Source organism: Orbicella franksi, chromosome 8 (assembly GCF_964199315.1).
Source record: "Orbicella franksi chromosome 8, jaOrbFran1.1, whole genome shotgun sequence".
In the NCBI taxonomy this organism is placed as follows: domain Eukaryota; kingdom Metazoa; phylum Cnidaria; class Anthozoa; order Scleractinia; family Merulinidae; genus Orbicella; species Orbicella franksi.
Window position 1 is genome coordinate 29,962,244 of NC_138152.1, and position 19,810 is coordinate 29,982,053.

At 38.3% G+C, this 19,810-nt stretch overlaps 5 protein-coding genes across 6 annotated transcripts in view; 4 read left to right on the forward strand and 1 right to left on the reverse strand.

Moving 5' to 3' along the window:
• The window catches only part of LOC145494544 (uncharacterized), a 2,551-nt gene extending 1,228 nt beyond the window's left edge, over positions 1–1,323 (forward strand). Inside the window, exon 2 of the mRNA XM_081474037.1 lies at positions 1–1,323. This exon is cut by the window's left edge and continues 506 nt beyond it. The gene's annotated coding sequence lies outside the window, so the exon portion shown is untranslated.
• The window catches only part of LOC145495761 (uncharacterized), an 18,930-nt gene extending 5,597 nt beyond the window's left edge, over positions 1–13,333 (forward strand). The window contains exons 3-15 of the mRNA XM_081475352.1: positions 6,564–6,728; positions 7,303–7,413; positions 7,796–7,921; positions 8,270–8,366; positions 8,586–8,804; positions 8,932–9,308; positions 9,581–9,748; positions 10,002–10,112; positions 10,306–10,422; positions 10,852–10,942; positions 11,263–11,637; positions 11,833–11,955; positions 13,182–13,333. Coding sequence (XP_081331478.1) covers positions 6,564–6,728; positions 7,303–7,413; positions 7,796–7,921; positions 8,270–8,366; positions 8,586–8,804; positions 8,932–9,308; positions 9,581–9,748; positions 10,002–10,112; positions 10,306–10,422; positions 10,852–10,942; positions 11,263–11,637; positions 11,833–11,955; positions 13,182–13,333 — 2,232 coding nt within the window. The remainder of the gene's footprint in view (positions 1–6,563; positions 6,729–7,302; positions 7,414–7,795; positions 7,922–8,269; positions 8,367–8,585; positions 8,805–8,931; positions 9,309–9,580; positions 9,749–10,001; positions 10,113–10,305; positions 10,423–10,851; positions 10,943–11,262; positions 11,638–11,832; positions 11,956–13,181) is intronic.
• LOC145494531 (uncharacterized) overlaps positions 1–19,810 on the forward strand; it is a 64,969-nt gene that overhangs the window by 28,954 nt on the left and 16,205 nt on the right. The gene's annotated exons all lie outside the window — the stretch shown is intronic.
• Positions 1,402–5,566, reverse strand: LOC145494536 (uncharacterized). 2 transcript variants are annotated; one of them, XM_081474028.1, is made up of 11 exons: positions 4,570–5,559; positions 4,216–4,319; positions 3,908–4,023; positions 3,643–3,716; positions 3,296–3,408; positions 2,963–3,058; positions 2,753–2,845; positions 2,559–2,659; positions 2,049–2,201; positions 1,783–1,902; positions 1,402–1,603 (listed from the first exon to the last, which is right to left on the reverse strand). In XM_081474028.1, exons 1-11 carry the CDS (start codon positions 5,217–5,219, stop codon positions 1,430–1,432), a joined length of 1,794 nt encoding a protein of 597 aa, XP_081330154.1. In that variant the 5' UTR covers positions 5,220–5,559; the 3' UTR covers positions 1,402–1,429. The 2 variants fall into 2 exon arrangements, with proteins under 2 accessions (XP_081330154.1, XP_081330155.1); XM_081474029.1 differs by lacking the exon at positions 2,049–2,201 and having other exon boundaries at positions 4,570–5,566.
• LOC145494541 (uncharacterized) lies at positions 14,442–17,936 on the forward strand. The gene is made up of 3 exons (XM_081474034.1): positions 14,442–14,780; positions 15,674–15,907; positions 16,655–17,936. Exons 1-3 carry the CDS (start codon positions 14,603–14,605, stop codon positions 16,975–16,977), a joined length of 735 nt encoding a protein of 244 aa, XP_081330160.1. The 5' UTR covers positions 14,442–14,602; the 3' UTR covers positions 16,978–17,936.

Below are 19,810 nucleotides of genomic sequence, written 5' to 3' on the forward strand. Positions count from 1 at the left end.
TTTATTTCCAAAATGGTAACGCACGAGTTACAACTGAAGCTACATTTTTTCACAATACATTGTAAGCCCTAATTCTGAACTCCACTCTGCAACATCTTGAGGGATTGATCATCATTTTTCATGTTATTCTTCCACTGCTTTCAACTTATGCTGTAATCCTAATAGGAGAAAAAAAGGAATTGGGTGCAGTTTATTGCCTCTCCCTATTGATATATAGACAGGTGCTATTTACAGTAATTGTCATTCAGTTGGGAAGATTTCCGAGCAAAATAAACTAAATTGAAGTCATCATTCAAGAGAATTGAATGAACATCATCAACTGAAGTAATACTCTTTTCAACAGAAAATAGAAAGGCAACTGAAATAATACTTAGCCTTAAAATCTCCTTGATCATCCATGAACTCAATCCAAGACCAAAGGTACATCATGTCTGAAAAGGAATGCACACAAGTAGTGGCCTTATTTCATGACACTTCAATAGGTTCTGCAAACAACATAGAGCCTGCAAAATACATACTAGGCGAGGCACATGGCAACACCTATAAGCATGGAACATGCAAAGAGTCGTGTTGGAAACAAAAATATGTAGCATCATCATCACCATCACCATTATTGTTAGTACTATTATTATTATTATTATTATATTATAATAATTATAAATATATTATAAATTCAAGTATTGTGCTGAATACAATAGACATATGTAAATGCAGAATGTAAAAAAGAGACATGCATTTCAAATTACTGCCGTTGTACCTCACAACTGATATCTATGCGACAATTTTTTTTTTATTATAATAATAAGTTGGTATTGAACATTAATGAAATACAAATATCCAGTATAAACTTTCCTCTTGGTTGTGTGCTTGTTTCCGGAATGGAGCTGATTATTTCTGTTTACTAAAACATAAAATAGGGTCAATTGAACATTGATAGATTACAACAACAACAATTTTAGCAATGAGGACAAGAACAACCACCTCAATATCTTGAATTTTTTTTTTTTTTTATGATTGATGATTTCAGATTATTCATTACATGCAGGCTACAGATTAAATAAATGATCACAAGAGCAGCATACAGCAAACTTGGTTACTTACACAAATTTGCCATTTCATCTTCATCCCATAGTCAGCAAACACTAACTGCAACAAGGATGTAATACCCACTAAAGGGAGCATTCAGTTCTACATGATTTCTCTCAATTTAAGTATAGCATTGTTTTTTTCTTCTTTTCTTTCATAACCTTTTTTTTTTTTTTTAACTGTATATTACTGTGCAGGTACATATTCCTTGAGCAGAGGTAAGGAAATAGACTGAAGTCTGGCACTCCCAAGGGGTTGGCTACCCAAGCTCGTGTTGTTCCAGAAACAGCCTTTGCATTTCCTGTACCTCTGCTATTATCATCACTATAGAAACAAAAAAAAATCAAACTGGTAATGGGTTCACATCTATTTTATTCCTCTTGAACACCTCATTCCATATGGCCTGTCTGAACATGAATGTCTTTGGTCTCAGCACTCTAGTTGGGGCCATTCTGTCTGGATGCCGGGAGTGTTGGTAGAATTGGATTGAGGAAACCTCGCGGGCAACATTTTCATTCTATAATTGAAGTGAAGTGTTATAATTATGCAGTACAGTCCATCTAATTCATAGTACCATATGCCCTCCCATCGATCATTGGGTAAACCCGAAGAGCTTAGAGCCTACATGAAATGTTTTCATAAAAGAAATAAACAGAAAACAAAAACTATGTCTAACAAGTATTGATAGCAACTTACCCAATCCAAAATGGCCAGATGGACCCTCATCACATATGTATTGTCACCAAAATTTATTCTCTTCGGGGCATATATAAGGACCACCACATGAAAAGTCTCAATGTAAAAGGTGTCACGGCACTGTAGAAAGTAAAGAGTCAACATGTACTTTTCACTATGCGATTGGCATGTCCCTTGTCTTATAAATTTGTTCTACACAACAATATGCACCACAGTGCACTTGGTCGAGTTTAAAATGTCATTTGCTTTTGTCCATGCCCACTAACCAGAAGATAATCAGAAGGGTTCTTGTAGATGGTGGTCTTTGTTATAGCTTTGATGTAGGCTTCTTTTGCTTGTGGTGAGGTCAAGGGCTTTTTGCTGCACACATAGCCTGGGTGTTGACATCTTGAATCTTTATTACAGTGGTCATGCTTGCCCTAAAGTAATATTTTATGCCAAATTTAAATTTCCTCAACATCTACCCTGCTATAATGCTATCAATGTAGTAATTTACACCCAGCATTCTGTTGGATTGATTCCTAATAACACATTACATGTACATATACAAGAACTCCTGGGCAAAGAGAGGCACTGTTCAGTGGCATCAAACTACTAAGTATCTCTACTACTACTACTACGAAAACTCCCAATTTCTGATGTGTAAAAAAAAACCTCTGGGCTACCATGCCCTTTAAAAATGGCCCGTCCTATATACAAATCAATAAATGTCGTACGAAATATGTTATTGATTTGTTATATTATACACTGGTTTACAAGGAAGCACATCTACAAACCTGGTAATGGTCCACAATGTTGAGTAGGTACTTCTGAAACCCAGCATCAGTCCCATCATTGTTCCTCATTGCCCAGTAGAAATGTGTTTTGGTGGCTTTGGCTGTTAAAACAACATCATGATAAAGATTCCAAATGTAGATTAAAAAAACCCAACAACAAAAACTGAAATTTCAAAACTAACACTTCCCTGTACCTTTATCTGATAATTCAGAGAACCAGGTCTTCCCCTCATCACGTTGAGCACCACTGCACACTTTTTTCATGTCACGTGCCACTCCTTTAGTACCTAAAGCAGGAAAGAGTTTTTAAAGTGGAAAGGCTGATGAATATATTTGCAGTGCTGCTCAGGCAAACTGAAGAGCACTAGACAGTCACTGACATATGAACTTTTAAACATACTTACCATGCCAGGTGTCAAATGAATTCTTGATGCCCTTTTGCTCAAACCAATTTTTCAATGATCGGACACAGTCATGGGCCACCTCTGTTATGTTGTATCCTACAAACAAGGGTACGTTTGATATATTATCATGGTTTTTATCCTACACTAGTCCTTGGTTACCAAGACAGGAATCCCAAAAACATAACAGTGAAAATGGAGAAACAGAGTTACAGAGTTACAAGAACCTGTGAGTACCAAAGCAGGATATTTCCATTTACTGAGTATAGCCAATAGGCAAAAAAAAAATGCACTGATGTCTGTCAAACACACAAAAGCTACTACACAATTAGGCACCTTCAGTTTCTGTGAGGTTTGTTACCAGCTGTTTTGTCATCGGAACTTCTCTACTGGGAGCACTCCTTTCATCTCCACGGCTCCAATTGCAGACAGAGATAATTTTTTTGTTGCTGAGAGGCAAAAATCACATAATTAGATGAATGATAGGATGATAAAAGTGGAAACAGCCTTTGAGAAAAGTGAGACAAGAGTTATCAGTTGCATGGGTCTTTTCATGCGACAAAGGCTGGAATTTCTTACCTCATAGAAATAGCGGAAACAGTGGAAACAGCCTTTGAGAAAAGTGAGACAAGAGTTATCAGTTGCATGGGTCTTTTCATGCGACAAAGGCTGGAATTTCTTACCTCATAGAAATAGCTGTCACTGTAGAATGCATGGCTGATCTACTCGAGTCATGTCTGGCATCTGTTATTATACACTGAAAGATGCATTGGAAATAAAAAGGAATGGAAATAAAGAAAAGCATTGAAGAAAATGAAGGTAACAAATGAAGATAAAAAAGTCATTTAGCACTGTGTGAGGTGTTGTTTTCAATTTTGCCCAATGCAAGTAATTGCAACAACACTGAACATACACAGCTAACATCTTGCCAGTTGTATGTCAACTTACATCACCGTTTGTAATATAGTCTTGTGTAGCTTTAACTTCTGCCCTTGCATCGGCCATGGTCCTGTTGCACAGTTCCTGAACCACAGACATATATCCAAATCCCTGGTCTTTATATACTGCCAAACAAAATGATAAAGCTCATTAAGCCAAAATGGAAAGGAGAGATCCAATTGATACCCCAACTGAAGATAGGGGTATATGCTAGTTTACTACAGACTACACCACTCTGCTGTTAAATTACAGGAAACAGCACACCATAGAAAAACTAAAGATAACATACTACAATGTATAAGTTGAAAATCACATACTTGTGTCAATTGTTTTGTCCATCACACAACCAATGCCAGCAGCTTCAGCAAAGCCATGATACTGAGTTTCAGTAAGTCCAGTACATGTGAAAGCATGAACCATTCTATAAAGAGGTTTTTTCAAATGTATCACTCACCTTGGCATACAGATTTACTACAACAGATAAAACATGGGAGAACAGAATGGTGCAAACTAGCTAGCCCCGCAATGACATGTTGTAAAAAATGCAAAGCCATAAAAAAGATAGAAGAGAATATACTTGTAAGCTTATAGTATTTATAATGTAATTTCCTGGAATATTTTTCATCAAATATGCTCACTAGCAAAATATGTCATGTACATATTGTACTCACCTAACATTGGCATAGTACTTTGCAGGGTGTCCCAGAACTCCAGAACTGAGCCAAGTAACCGAGTCGTCGCACACACAGGGAACTTCTATCTCACAAACGTGGCCTTGACTTGAAAAAGTAGCGGAACCCCATTTGTAATCCTTGCCACAAAATTCACACAAAGGATTTGTGGTAAAGTACTTACACAGTGCTTGCAAAGATGACTTCGTGCACACATAGCTTCCATCATCCACTGTAGACTCCACATATATCTGTCTTTTTCGAGTTTGTTGTCGGGCAGGTAATTCAACAGAACCCGGTGATGGTTGAACGGGTTGAGAGGGAGTCGTCATTGGCCCTTTCAGCACATCAGTCTCGGCGCTGGATGAAGAGCTACTTTCGACAGCTGATGGACGAATCATTTCAAAATACGAAAGAAGTCTTTCCATCAAATCAGCATTCTGCGTGGTAGAGGTCTTTCTGTCTATACCAAGAGCTGATTTAGCGTTGTTTATTCGCTGTTTGATAGCTTCCAAACGACTTTGCTGATCCTTTTTGACTTCAATTGTCAGACTGAAATGTGGGTTTCGTTCCGCTGGATCTCGCCGTGCATTTGCACGTTTGTTGATTTCTGTACGTTTCTTTTTATCTGGAGGGGGGAAGCTTTCCATTCTCCGAGTCGAATGGTAGACAAATCTCAACAAAAAGTCACAGACTAAGTGAAATACTCTCACACGACGTCAAAGCAAAGTGACGGTTATTTCGTTCGCGTCCCTCTGCGTCGATACGGCCTCAAACACGTCTACTATTTGCGCATAAATCCACTAGGCAACTGCTTGCCACTGAAGTGGTGAACTGAAGACTCACAATAGACAAAAGAAGCCCCGCGGATGGCCTGTTGCGGTTATGGTCAGGTGAAAATGGCGGGCGATTTGAAATTGACCGCAAGAAAGCGAGTTTTTCACACGAAGCGAGGACATATTGTACTCCAAACACAAAAACAAAGGGAAAAGTAATCATAATGATATTTTCTGACCGTTTCAGGTTAAGTTTTATTGTATTTGACGAGTATAGCAAATACTACGTGTTTGCCGTTGTTCTCCTCATCGTCCGCCATCTTGATTTTTTGGGTGAATTCAAAATTAGGGGGAGGAGCTTATGCCCTTTTATAGCGCGCCTTCGTGTTTAAACTTAAATAAAAATTTAGCAAAACCGAAGGTTGAGAATTTAATAAAAAAATTATTCCATTCGCGCTTGTTGGATATGAGATTGGTTATAGCCAACTCGGCCCTACGGGCCTCGTTGGCTATTTACCATGTCATATCCAACGCGCGCTCATGGAATAATTGTTAAATAACTGAAGAAATAATAATAATAATAACAATTTGGCAAAACACACTAAAGAGCCGACTCTCTTGATGAGAGGTTGCCTCAAGTAAAACAATTGTGATTCAGAAGTTGCCAAACAACATAAGGCTAAGCCTAAACTGAAAACTGTTTTAATGCAATCGAAAAACATGATGTTACTATCTTGAAATTTGTTGAAATTAAGAAGCGCTTATCAATTGAGACTAACTACAAAGATTAGTTTTCCTCATCCAACACAAATGTTCCTAATGCGAAAGATCAAAACCGAAAACAATAAGCTGATTAGTGGTTTTTGGACTTTGTATTTTTCTCCTTTTGAATAATTAAAATATCATCGGCGGGCTCTCATTGTGAAAATATTTACACTTTCTGCAGCGTGTAGCGGGTTGCGTGACTCACTTTTGAATATTAATTTGTTATTTGAGGCATTTTGTATTTTTACCATCTTAAACGTTCCGTCAGTTTTTCAAAAGATATGTTGCAATCTCAAAATGTCTGTAAGTTGAAGAACCTTGGAGGGCTCAAGCAAGTATTAACTCATTCTGCCATTATCGGTCATTTTCTTTTCCCTGATCTGTTCATTCGGTCATTCACCCACTCACTCGCTTAATTTACTGATCTTAACTTCTCTCATTATTTCATTTCAGCGGTTTTCGACTCCACCAACCATATTTGTAACTGCTAGTCACCAAGTTCCCAAGAGACCTCAAGATGCCATGGCCGTGTGGGTGGAGGAGTTGCGCGTGGACAATTTCAAAATTTGTCTCAGAGAAGCAAAGATTTTCGATGGACCCCATAAAGGCATAAAGATAGTGAGTAAATTTAAATTTCGTTTTCTGTCAGTCGTCAGTCTAATGAACCATGCTCTCCCAAAGATATCAACTTCATCAAAGTTGAATGAAAATCATGATGACCCCTGACTAAAGAGCAGCATTCTGAAATATTTACATGCGTTACGATGTTACCAAATACATCAGAGGCCAACTTCCCATGTGACGTGCCCGATCGTCTTCCATTTTCAAGCTGTTCAAGATGAGTCTTTTTTGTACCAGCATAAAACATCAATCGTTGGCTTTCAAAAGAAAATAATACAAAAAAAAAGATATGTTTTTGGTAGCTCTTTGATAAACCTCTAGCTACTTGTAGAAACCATGTGGTAGAAACCGTTGACTGGAAGCAGCTGAATGCAAACACAAGGAGAGTTGCTTCTTTTATAGATTTTTTCCTGAAAAAAGGCTAATTATCAACATCTTACTGGGTTTGCGTATCTTGCCGATAATTTCATGTACTCTTGTACGTTGGTTAAAACAGTCCCTAATTGTGCATGTTTTTATTTCTTTAATAATTGGCAGGTTTTAACTACAATATCTTTTATTTCTTCTGCAGAATTGGATGGCGTTCACAAATCTGAGTGTTGACAATTTTACCATAACCGACAGTCTCGTGTTTAGCAATACAAACTCACCATCTGATCAGGATAACTACGCTTTCTGTCAAGTAAGAATAATTATTGCCAGCCCGCGGCATTATTGTTTCTTATCTAAATCCTCTTTATAATAGGGCATCAAAAGGGCAACAACAGCAATGCTTTCGTAACAATGCAGGAAGTTAAAATTGGCTGTTAACATGGAACTATTTGACCTGTGGGCCCACAAAACCTGTCATAAATAGTTCCTCAGACTCATTTTATCTTCGGGGATCAATTGATCGATCAAACATACTTTTCCTCTTGTTCAAAATAGAGTTGCTCTGTTTGGAATCTAAACATTGCAATCAGCGCATTATAAATACCAATACGGATTATTTCTCAACCTTACCTCTAAAAGAGACTCGCGGATATACAGTCCATATTAAATTATTTTTTCCTTTTCCATTGCAGACAGTGAACTTCACAAAACCATTTTATGCTCGTCCTGTTGTGTTAGTGACGCCAAAACGCACTGACAACAACAACAATGCTAACCTTTCTGGGTCACGTTGTAACGCTGTCACCACTTGGGTTGAGGTAAGGAATACCTGTTGTGACCTTTGTGTGATTTTCGCAAACACTCAGGTAACAGCACAAATATCTCAATTTCCTCGGGACCCGTGAACATTATATGACATTGCGTAACAACGTAAATATAACAGTTTGTATGGGAATGTAACAATTGCATATAACAGCTCGAGATATGGAAACAAAATTCAATAAAAACAATTACTTTAACTCTTCTGTTTGTTACTTGAGCTTCAAAGCGATTTCAGCAACTTTTAGTTTCAGTAAAACTTTCGTTTATATAAGTTCTTTAAAACTAATCGGGCGGGATAGCAACTTGAACCAGGCCGGGTTTAATTCATCTTTGATTTTATTCAGCATACATCTACAACTGATGCACAAGTGTGTATGAAGAATTACAACAGCGACGCCAACAATAAAGATGTTATCACTGTCGACTACATGGTCACTGGAGGTAGGTAAAAAGATTCCATCTGGAGATTGAAAAAACACTTGGTATATTTAGCATTCTCTTTCCTGTATCCATTTCCCCCTCTGCGATGTTGTTCATTGCAGTAATGTTTGTAAAAGCTTGCAAACCCACACTGGGAGGGCAGAAGTGTGGATAACTATCAAGCAAGTGTGTACTAGAAAATCAGATCGTTTTGTGACAATTGTTTATATGTCTTGCCAGACTTGGATCCTTGCATCGACGTGACATGTCATTATCATTGCCTGTGTAAAGCGTTTGGACCAAATGATGCTCGCTGCGTTGCTGTTAACAGTTGTCCATCCTACCAAGAACCAGTCTGCTCATCAAATGGCACAACATACGACAATGAGTGTTTCTTTCGACAGGAAATGTGCATTCAGCGACTGAATTTCTCTGTGCAACACCCTGGTAGTTGTGAAGGTTAGAAATTGTTTTACTCTGAAATTTATGGCGATGTCCAAGAGGATGATGATGATTACGATGAAAAAACGTGGGAAGTTTAAATCTTTTGTACTGATTAGTGTTTTGTACTGTTATTTTTTTAAAGGTTTTCCTTTCCAGCGAGGTCGCCGTCACATGCCACACATTCCTTCACTGGAATATTCTCATTGTGAAGTAATTCGCCTCAAGCCCTATGTGTTTTATCCTGACAAACCACTTGAAGTTCAGATCACTGTCAATCATATTGACACCAGTGACAAGTCATATGTACATGATGCCGCTGTGTCGTGGGTCGAAAATGTCAGTTATGACCAATTCACTGCATGTGTAATGGCGGCAGGCTACAATGAGTGGAAATCAAAAGCTAACGTGACAGTTGATTGGATGGCGTACCAAGGGGCTCCAGTGGGTGGTGTTGCCGGGGAAGTACGGATATCACAATGGTGGACTGGAACGACTTGTAAATCTGTCAATTTTCCATCGGTAGGTACTTTTTCGTTTCATTTTACAACTCAAGTTCACGAAGAATAATTTCAAATAACTTACAGTTATCAGATTTAGTTCAATATAATACTGTATGATTTCCCTTGGACTAATGGGACGAAAATGTCACCTATCACTCAGCCATTATAGCACTAACCCGCACTAAGTTTCCAAATCCTCGTTTCTGTTAAACAGCACTAGGGCAACAGCAACAACAACATCAGTAAGCTGAACGTCAACGGTAACAGCTTGTTTTTTCGTTTTCTATGCAGGGAAAGTTTTCAGTGATACCTTCAGTGTTTGTTACCGCAGCGCACTATCGTGCAGGACTCAAGCGTGACGCTGCCAGTGTGTGGATTGAAGACGTCACGCAATCCTCCTTTAAAGTTTGTTTGAGAGAGCTTCAGAACTATGCAGGATCTCACAACGATGTTTATACTGTAAGTGTCTGTACCTTTTTTTATGTACCAACCATAACGTACTGAGAGATCTTTATCACTTACGTTAGCCTCTTAACACTGGTCTTTTGCATTGGCAGCTAAGTCTCTAGCATACTTTACCATCGAGACATATAATTAAGAAATAGAATCTTGATTTAGACGTTTGATTATGGATATATCACTTAATTTTTCGAAAAAAATACTATTTCCATGTCAATTTTCTAGTTAACATTTATTTATTTTTCTCTTTTAGAAATGGTTGGCGTTTTCTTCGCTCCACAAGCCTCTTTTTACAGAACATAGTTCAGTCTATTTTGCTAACGCCCAACATCCACCTGTAGATTACAACAATGCCTATTGCAAGGTTGGTATCTTTTTCGTCTTACAAGAGAGCTTGCCTAGAATTAATTTTTTTAAAAAATTAAGAGTTAGGGTACAGATCCCACAGAACAGCGTCAATTTAAACAATACTCACTCAGTAAGTTATTATAAAATTCAGTTTGCTAGTAATCAAAGTTGAATAACACCCCGCTTACTTAATGAGAGTTTTTCTCTAGGATATCCGCTTTACTGAAAAGTACAACAGCACCCCGAATGTGTTTGTTTCCGCGAACCATTCGTCTAGCGGTGGAAATCGACAACCAGTACACAATGGAATAACTGCTTGGGTGGAGGTAATTCTGTTTCTTCACTTTATTAGGCATTTCCATTTAAACTGCATTTTTGACACGCCAGTCGAACCAAATCTCGTCTATTTGAAAGAGTTCTTGGCTTCTTCCAATTTTCTCAGGGGGAACATCAATGCAGAATTAGTTTTGCACCTTTTTACATCTGTTATTTTCCATCAAATTAAATGCGGGGAAAATCGTAAAATACAAGATGGCGTCTCCAAGACAGCCAAGAAAGTTGAGAGATACCTACTAGATGCAAATGATATGATATTGGTAAGTTTTACTAGAACGAAAACCCAAGGGAGGTATGAGTTTGCTTTTTCTTCCGAAGATTAAATAATATTTCAGAATATCACCGTGAGCGTTGTGAAAATTATATTTTCGACCTCATTTTAGAAGACCACTGATTATTTTTGTTCTTTTTTTTTACAGTACATCAATACGACCGGTGTGCGAGTTTGTTTAAAAGAGTTGTACGACACAAAGTATGATCCACTGTCTATCTCATACACTGTCCTTTCAGGTACGGACGAAATAATTCATCGTTAATTTTACTAATGTCTTGATCAGTAGTTTAGCTCATTTAGTATTCATATTTTAGTAACTTTTCTCACTTACGCTGTTAAAAATAAGATTTTATCAGGCCATTTCTTGAATTTGATTGTTAAAAGTTAATTTCGTAACAAATGACGTCCAATGTTTCAGTCAGGAGTAAAAATAGCAAAACATTTGAAGGTTTTTCAGAAACATGACAAGCAACTATTTCCTTTAATAACTTTCACTCAAGACGTTCTTAATGATTTCTCTTACTTTTTATGGATTTATTGTTGTTTATATCTACAGACATTTGCCAGCCAGGATGGACTTACTTTGGTGGTTATTGCTACTTTTCAAGCCCCGCATGCGCCACATGGTTGACCGCTGAGTCAAACTGTTCTGAGATGAACTCTGATCTGGTTACAGTGCACAACCAGGAGGAAAACGTATTTATTCAGCACCGTCATGCTGGCGATAGATCATGGATAGGGCTGAATGACCGCAGTGTTGAAGGCTCTTTTGTGTGGACAAACAAAGAAATTAGCAGTTTTAGGTTCTGGGCTCCAAAGCAACCAAACAACTGGAACAACGAAGACTGTGTGCACACTCTTGGCGTGAGGCATGGATACACTTGGAATGACGTGCCATGCGATAACTGCTTCAACTTTACTTGCTTTACAGGTGATAAATCTCTTGCTTAATGCGGTTAAAATACATTGTAATCTACTAATAAAAAATAATAAACTCCCCAGAATTTCTTTCGCGCTCAAAAAGGTTCCATGATTCATTTTTAAGATAGTTTGTTACAAACCAGTACTGTAAACATTATTCATGTATTTGATGACTCTCATTTTTTTCGAAATTTGATTTTTGCAGATCTAGAGGAATGCTCCACCAACACTCATAACTGTGACGTGAAAGCAGATTGTGTGAATACCGTGGGCTCATATTCCTGTAAGTGTAGAGCTGGATATACCGGAGATGGACAAACTTGCAACGGTAAGAAATCTACCAACCAACCATCAAACAAACAACATATTAATGTTGACACTGAATTTAAGGTGGCCGAACACAGTTTTGAAGAGCCTATGCCTAATTCACCATTACTTTTAAGCTATTTATGCTTTGGCGCTCGTTTTTCGCAAGAGTCAAGGTTAACCACAGAAAAGTTTATTCTCGCATTTTGGCTAAGGTGTGTGCTGTTGCCATGGCAACGGGGCTGATTAAAAACAAGGCTTAAAAAATGGTTTTTGTTTATTCAAAAAAAAATCCAGTCGTTAGATTTTTTTCATCTTTTGCCCACTACGAATTGACATTAAATCCCTTCTGTCAACACTGTTCTGATAAAATTTTGACATAGGCGATTTTCGTAATTCGCCGTAAATCGTTTTCACCGCATGTTCTGTATTATTAAAAATTCCCTATGTCAAAATTCAGATTTTTTGCGATAGATCATTCACGTGGTTTCTGAACTATCTTCTTGCCAAATTTCTTGAAATTCTAACGACTGGATCCTCAGAAATCCGCAAGTTTCTGCAAAAGCAATCGCTCTCAATTTTTCGAGCAACTGCGCATGCGCTGCATTTAACTGGGTTCTTTCGGTAACAAAGGGAAAGTTGAGAATTGCTGGTTTCTTTGCGTGGTTACCTTTTCTAACATATCCTTGTAATAAAAGACTAAAGCCATCAATACACTGCGTTCAAAAATAGAGAAAAAATAGCACAGATAGTGCGGGCGTTGAGTAAATAAAATGATCGCTCTTTGCAATCCTTGTGCGCGCGCTCAATTGTATCAGCAAAAGCGCGCGCGAAAACTGTGTTCGGCCACCTTAATAACAATCTCACTTTATTTTCAACAACTATGAAATTTCTCTTGCATTGATAGGCTTAGAAAAAACTGTAACCACCCGCACTTGTGCAATAAGAAAGCTGATAGAAAAAAAGGTTCAACCCTGTAATAACTTTATTTTTTAACAGTTTCGAAGACTGCGCCAGTGGTTTATAACCACGGTAATGTAAATCATCCAAAAGCAAAGAATGAGTCAAAACGAGAGTAAAGTAAAATTAATCGTTTTTTTTTTTTTTTCATTAAAATATTCTGTGCTTACCGTAAATTTTCGAAGGATTGTTCTCAAGCTGTATGTTTCTTTTTCAGTTTCGGTGAAATGGTCAGACTAACGATAACTCAACGTTTATCCATATTTACTCCTTTTCACCTTGTTTCAGACATAGACGAGTGCTCTTCAAACTCTCATACCTGTGATGTGAATGGTGTTTGTAACAATACTCGTGGATCTTACACTTGCGCGTGCAAACCTGGGTACTCAGGAGATGGCAAAAATTGCACTGGTAAGTTATATCTGCTTAACAAGAACTAAAAAAAAATATTGCGAAATGAAATAACGCCACATGAAAATAAAGCTATACGTCTACAGTGTGGGACGAGTTTTCTTCTGCTCCTAGCTAATTTTTGCGATTTTCAAGTTGCATTTTTTTTCCACGACTTTACTCCATTGTCGAAATTATACAAACAAGCCTCACATGCAGAAACTTGTTGATGCCATTTATTTAAAACGTCTCTTTCAATAAAACGATGAAATTGCTCATGGTACAATGCGGGTGTAGCTGCTAAAACTTGACAGAAAAGGATCATCTGAAGGCAGCACCAGCCAAAGTTGGGCAGGGCGTAATTGTTCCACAGTGACTGGTTACTTGATTACCGTGAAGGTAAAGTCTGTATACGAGCCAAGTGGCTCATGCCACCAGGCCAGAGCTTATCCTGGTTTCTGCGTAGCGAGAAGCGATTACGGATATTTCTATTCCCCCCTCTATGGGACGCTAGTCCATCGCAGGGTTAACCCCAACATTCAGTTCGCCGGTACCCATTTAAACACCTTGGTGGAGCGAGTTAAGTGTCTCGCCCAAGAACAAAACGCGGTGTCTCCGGCCAGATGTCAAATCCGGGCCGCTCGATCCTGAGACGAGTGCATTGACCATGCATGAGTCTACCGCGCCTTACCGCGCCTTACCGCGCCTTACCGCGCCTTACCGCGCCTTACAGCTTACAGTAAAGTGCAACAAAAAACGCAGCAAATGCCACTTTCTGAAAATAACAAAATTTGATACCCAGCACGAAGAACCAGTCTTTCACAATCCCAAAATTAGTTCCCGCAAAAAACAAAAAATATCGCCCATCCGAAAAATTAAACTCCCGCAAAAATGTCTCGCCACACGTAACCAATTTCTAGTATGTAAAATATATTTATGATTTTGAATGAGCTCAGTCTCGTTTTGGATGTAACAGAAAAAAAAGAGTGTATATTTATTTTGGTTCTATTCACGGAAAAAAAAACTCAAGGGTATAAACCAGAAATCCCAAAAAAGGACATTTCTCATACTTTCTTTGGACAACGGGTTCTTTTGATATGCAAACATGTTCTATTGACCGGGCACAGCAGTATGGCTATCGTGACAACGCTTTACAACAAGGATTGTTTCCTTTGAGAGGTTTTATTGATAAACATGGTAAACCTCTAATCACGACACGTGTTATCAAATTTACGATTAAGTACTACTAAAGTACTACCAACGAAAACTCCTTACTTCAGAACATAAAACACTTTTTGCGACAAAGTACAAGATAATTTATGTCTGTTTTCTTTCTTCTTCCCTGTTCATTATTACCCACAGATATCGATGAGTGCGTCAGCGGTGTACACGACTACCACCGTTCAGCTTCATGTACGAACACTGTAGGATCCTACACATGTACGTGTAACCATCCTTTGTCAGGAGACGGAAAAACCTGCAGGTACACCGCGGCAGGTGAGTATTTCACGTTGATTGTGCTTCAATTCAGGTAGCAGTGGTTTAGAATTAAGTTCAACTTGTCCACCAAATATGATGTCAACAAAACAAACAAAAACTGAGATTTCTTCTTCATTGCTTTCTTTTTTGGGATGGTTTAAACAAAACCAATTCTCCAAAACTAACTCATGAATGATGCATCTCAGCCGCCGATGTTGCAAATTCGAACCACTCAAGGAACCAATCAGAATTCTCCTTTACAATTTTCATCAGTTTGCCATATTGGATGACTGTTACTGTTGCAACTAAAAGAGAACACGACTCAGTAATGTTGTTTGCTACCTTCTCGCTACTACAGACAAGTTTTTACATTAACATTAACCACACTTAAAAAGGACAGTAATGGGGTGTGAAGCTGAAACCGCCTACGTGGACTTTAACTGTTAGAAGCTTTTTTCAATTCAATATTTAAAAAAGCTGTAAAATTTCGTGACATTATCTGCCGCTGGTTTTTCCATTGAGAACTCTAACGTCAGCGCTGAGCATTGGTAATGATATAACGTTTTCCTGATAAATACTATCCCGATATTTTCCTGTTCGGGATTTTAAATCATCTATTAAGAATATTGATCACTGCGACCCAAAATTACGAAGGAGATATTCCAGATAAAAAAATATTTTAAGTTGCCGGTGGAATATAACGACCACATATAAAATATCTTCCCGAACAGACAATACATCCAGTTTAGTTAGCGTCACATTTACGGTGCAAGCAATGATGGTTATCTTATAACTGGTGAAGATGGCAGTGTTATTTATTCTTAGCAAAACCAACTTTCAACATAGTCCACCAAAACAAGTGCTAAGTACAAAGTTGATCCAAAGAACGTTCTTATATGTCATTTTTGCAGCGGGTCTTAAATATTCCAGGATTGTGGGAAACAGCCAGAATTTTTTGACATGGCTGGATAAATGGTTAAAGCCTGTGACTCGCCAATCTTCTTACTGGAATCGCTGTTACCAGGCAACTGTAAATGGCTGGTCTTCCTATACCTTCCATTCAAACTGTGACGGCAAAGGTCCAACTGTCACAATCATCCGTGTTAGGAAATATATTTTTGGAGGATACACAAGTCTCTCGTGGAGTAAGTGACATGATCAATTTCATCTTATCACAGGCGATCCAAGCTCAAGTTGTGAGTCAGCCATTATCATATTTTGCAATAGCCGTCACGGGGAAATATGGGAAAAGAGTTTGAAAAAGAATTTTAAAAAAGGAATATTTATACTATGATGGTGGTGTATTAAAATATTACTTGCTGTGTTTACGCACCTCTTTTCTGATTCATGACGGTTTTAGGGAGATATCGAGAGGGAAGAACTTTATAGGAAGCGGTTCAAAGGCTTCGAATCATAAGGCAAGGAAACAAAAAAGGGTAATACCAAAGAAAGGCAAATAATTTAATGATACTAAGAATTTTCTATATACCTCATCGAGATAAACAGGTCGATAGGAACAATTGCATTTTTATATGGCATGGTGTTCCTGGCTAACTGACAGCTTGACAGCTCGATATTAATTTTATGAAATTTATAAAATAGGGCGTAGAGATCATGTTCAGTCTGGAACTGGGGCAGCTATTTCCAGTCTCGCACCGGGCTTGCTTTTCCCAGAACTGAAGTTATTAAAAACTCAGGGGACATTTAACATACAGGAACCAGAGTACTTAAGATTAACACTACAAGAAATAATACTGGGCTATAGATAATAGTCAAATTTTGTGGGTCAATCAAATTAACGTTGTCGGTAATACGTCATTGATAAACTATTTAAAGTGTCAGTAAACATCATTAATGTTGGACTTCTTTTTCCATTGTGTATTTCAAATTAGGTTACAGTTGTTCATGGCACTACGATTCAGCAGCCTTTCTCTTCTCATTGGTTAACAAGCCTGGTTGGCAGCCACTAAAGCTAGATCAAATAGGAGGCAATTCCATCTACAGCTGCTCTTCCTATGGACCAACATTTGGAGGAGGACACGATATTTACATTGCAAACAACGCTGCATCAAACACCAACTCATACTCAGACCTTGGAAGCAGCTACAACCCGCCACGTGGCTACAGCTCTAGATCCTCCTTTAGAACATCATTCCTGGCGGGTACTAAATACTTCCGACCTGACGAAGTCGAAGTCTTCTATGAAACTACCTGAAGAAATCACGGAGCTTGGAGTCTTAGTTTTACACACCCTGCTGAGAACAATTAAACCTTTGCAATTATATAAGGGTATGTACAAACTGTTGGTAAATTATAGAAGCGCAATATAATCAGAAAATTTCAATAGCACCGATGATATGTCAATCAATAGGTTAGTACAAAATCGAGTAGTCACGTATCCTTAGTCTAAGATAGACAGTTCACTTTGAGCGGCATACTTGTTTGATAATTACCATTAAAGGATAGTTTTATGACTCCGTGTTATAACAAACTATAACGTTAGCCGAGCTAATGACTGCTGGAAGGAATTTTCCTTTAAGTCTTTCACGTCAGTCACGAAAACACTGCGATAGGAGTGATGTTTGTCATTAGAATTCCTTTCGTATGTTTTGATTAATACAATATTGTTTATCCAACAATCGGATAAAAGAAGATTACAAGTGTGTGTGTCTAGATTAAATCCTTCGCGCCGAACAAAAACGTTCAATGTTCATTACTAAATTAGAAATTTCCTCGATAAATTCGTTGACATCTTCTGTGAAATTTTGGTATCAGTCATTCTGCTTTCTCGAATCACAGTCTGTAGTTGTTGAACTACATGTGGTTCAGCAAAAAACGAACAAGGTAGTAGTTCATACTCACGCCATAACTTGTACATGCGCTGAACCGTGAAATTATCCCTTAAGAAGAATCTTGTTACTGAGTTTCAGTTGATTGAATTTCACGAGCATCATACCAGGATAGGTTCCTAGTTACAGGATTCCAGTTGGTTTTGATTTCCTATTTTAGTCTAATGAAGTGGACTTAGAAAAAGTAGATTGAGAATGTAATGATAGAGTAAACAGTTCTTTTGGTTTGCGTTATTATGAATTGTATTTTGAGGGTGCTAACGTAGAAAATAAATACAAGTGTCAGACACACCGTTATAAAAGTTTGTCACAATAAAATAGAGCAGGGTGAAAATAACGCGTTGTGTTTATGTTTGTGTTCGTTCTTATCTAGGCGGAAAGAAGTATTATTATATTTCATCACTATTACTGTAAATTCCTAATATCCAGTTACCTCTGTGAAACCTGCCTTTGGGAATCATGCCTGTAGTAGTCAAAGTTTCCAGTCAAGTCTTGAACTTGTTTTGTTGAATGCATTTATGCCATGATTATCTGCTGGCGCGATTTATTGAAGAAATTAGAAATTCCACCAGCAAAAACGTTTTTCTTTTTAGTTAAAGATTTAGCTGTATGAAAGAAGAAAACAAAAAAATATATTATTTGGGATATATCCGCATTTTGATTGTACTAAAAAACATTTTTAGCGTATTGATGATAACTTAGCACAGAAACAAGTTGCTTTGCCTGACTCATTCTTGTCCCCAGAGACTCCGTTTCTTTCGGTCACGTGGTCGGCGAAACGGAGGAATCTACGCGTCAGCGATATTTTAAGACGATTAGCCTAGGGACAAGAATGAGCCTGGCTTAGCCTGTGTGTATGCACCATACATGCCGTATGTATTCAAGATAAAAATAAATTTACAAGGTGATCTGCTAATTATTCACAGCCATTCATTCTTCTAGCTTCAGCAGTACAGGATAAAATGTACCGTTACAATAAACACTGAATTTGAACACGGAGTTTTGCAGAAAAAGAATACAACACTGTATTTTGAGCATTTGAAAATGGGCTCAATGTAGAGCTCTCGTTTACAACAGCCGTCTTGTGTCATTAGCTTTCAAAATGTGCGTGAAGTTGCTCTTTTTTGATCCATTTTGGCCGATTTGGGCATTGAAAAAAAAAAGAAAAGAAAAAATTGCGTCAAAAAGGACACATGTGGAAAGAAGCCTACAGGCTTTCTCTCGAAATGCTTTGGCCGATGTGATAATCCATCAGCTTTGAATGACTACCGGTAAAAAAAAAAGTAAAGTCTGCATGCGAGCCAAGTGGCCCATCAGGCCGGAGCTTATCCCGGTTTCTGTAGCATAAAGTGACTAGGAGTATTTCTACTCCCCCCTGGATGGGATGCTAGTCCATCGCAGGGTTACCCCCAGCATTAAGTTCGCCGGTACTCATTTATATACCTGGGTGGAGAGAGGCACTGTGAGAGTAAAGTGTCTTGCCCAAGAACACAACACAATGTTCCCGGCCAGGGCTCGAACTCGGACTGCTCGATCCGGAGACGAACGCACTAACCATGAGGCCACGGCGCCTCCACAATGACTACCGCGTATATATAAATCCAAACGGAAATGCTAACATTCAGTCTTGCATTATAAACGAAGTTCTTCAACAAAAACATTGCAGAAAGATTGGTTTGCGTTAATTAAAATTTGTTTTGATAGCACGAGTGACGTTGTTAGTGTTGAGATCTGAAGGCGATGGGATCTTTTGAGGCAAAGTTATGGATATTTTCCTCCTTTGGTAAATTCGCTGGACTTTTGCGATGGGTCGCGATGAAAAATATCTGTGAGATTTGCGAGCTCTAACTCCCACTTAGCGCAGGGGGCGTTTGCCGGCGATGAAAGAAATCGAAAGCAATGCTGGAACTTGCCTTCGCGATGGATCTCGCCATGAAATTTATCTGCGGGATTTACTAGCTTAATTAAATTCTCACTCTGCGGACGTTTGCCTGAAAAAGTAGCTGGGAGAATTGAATTGCGAGTTTAAATTCTCCCTCGGCCGGTGACGGTAGAAAGGTGATGGTTAGGGCAACTATCGAGCATGTTATGTTCTTGGTGAAATCTCGAGGCGATGGGAGCTTTTGAAGCAAATTTATGTCCACATTCCTCCCGTGTTCCTTTGGTCTGATGTTATGTATGTATTTCAACTTCGAATGC

What these genes read in the sequence shown, in the direction of transcription:
- LOC145494536 (XM_081474028.1), bottom strand. Translation starts at nt 5,219, where the DNA reads ATGGAAAGCTTCCCCCCTCCAGATAAAAAGAAACGTACAGAAATCAAC. An exon ending in GGACAAAACAATTGACACAA is followed by an intron (nt 4,024 to 4,215) that starts GTATGTGATTTT and finishes TTTGTTTGGCAG; the next exon opens with TATATAAAGACCAGGGATTT. An exon ending in CTCTGAATTATCAGATAAAG is followed by an intron (nt 2,660 to 2,752) that starts GTACAGGGAAGT and finishes TTGTTTTAACAG; the next exon opens with CCAAAGCCACCAAAACACAT.
- LOC145494541 (XM_081474034.1), top strand. Translation starts at nt 14,603, where the DNA reads ATGTCTGTTTTCTTTCTTCTTCCCTGTTCATTATTACCCACAGATATC. An exon ending in CTGCAGGTACACCGCGGCAG is followed by an intron (nt 14,781 to 15,673) that starts GTGAGTATTTCA and finishes TCATTTTTGCAG; the next exon opens with CGGGTCTTAAATATTCCAGG. An exon ending in ATACACAAGTCTCTCGTGGA is followed by an intron (nt 15,908 to 16,654) that starts GTAAGTGACATG and finishes ATTTCAAATTAG; the next exon opens with GTTACAGTTGTTCATGGCAC.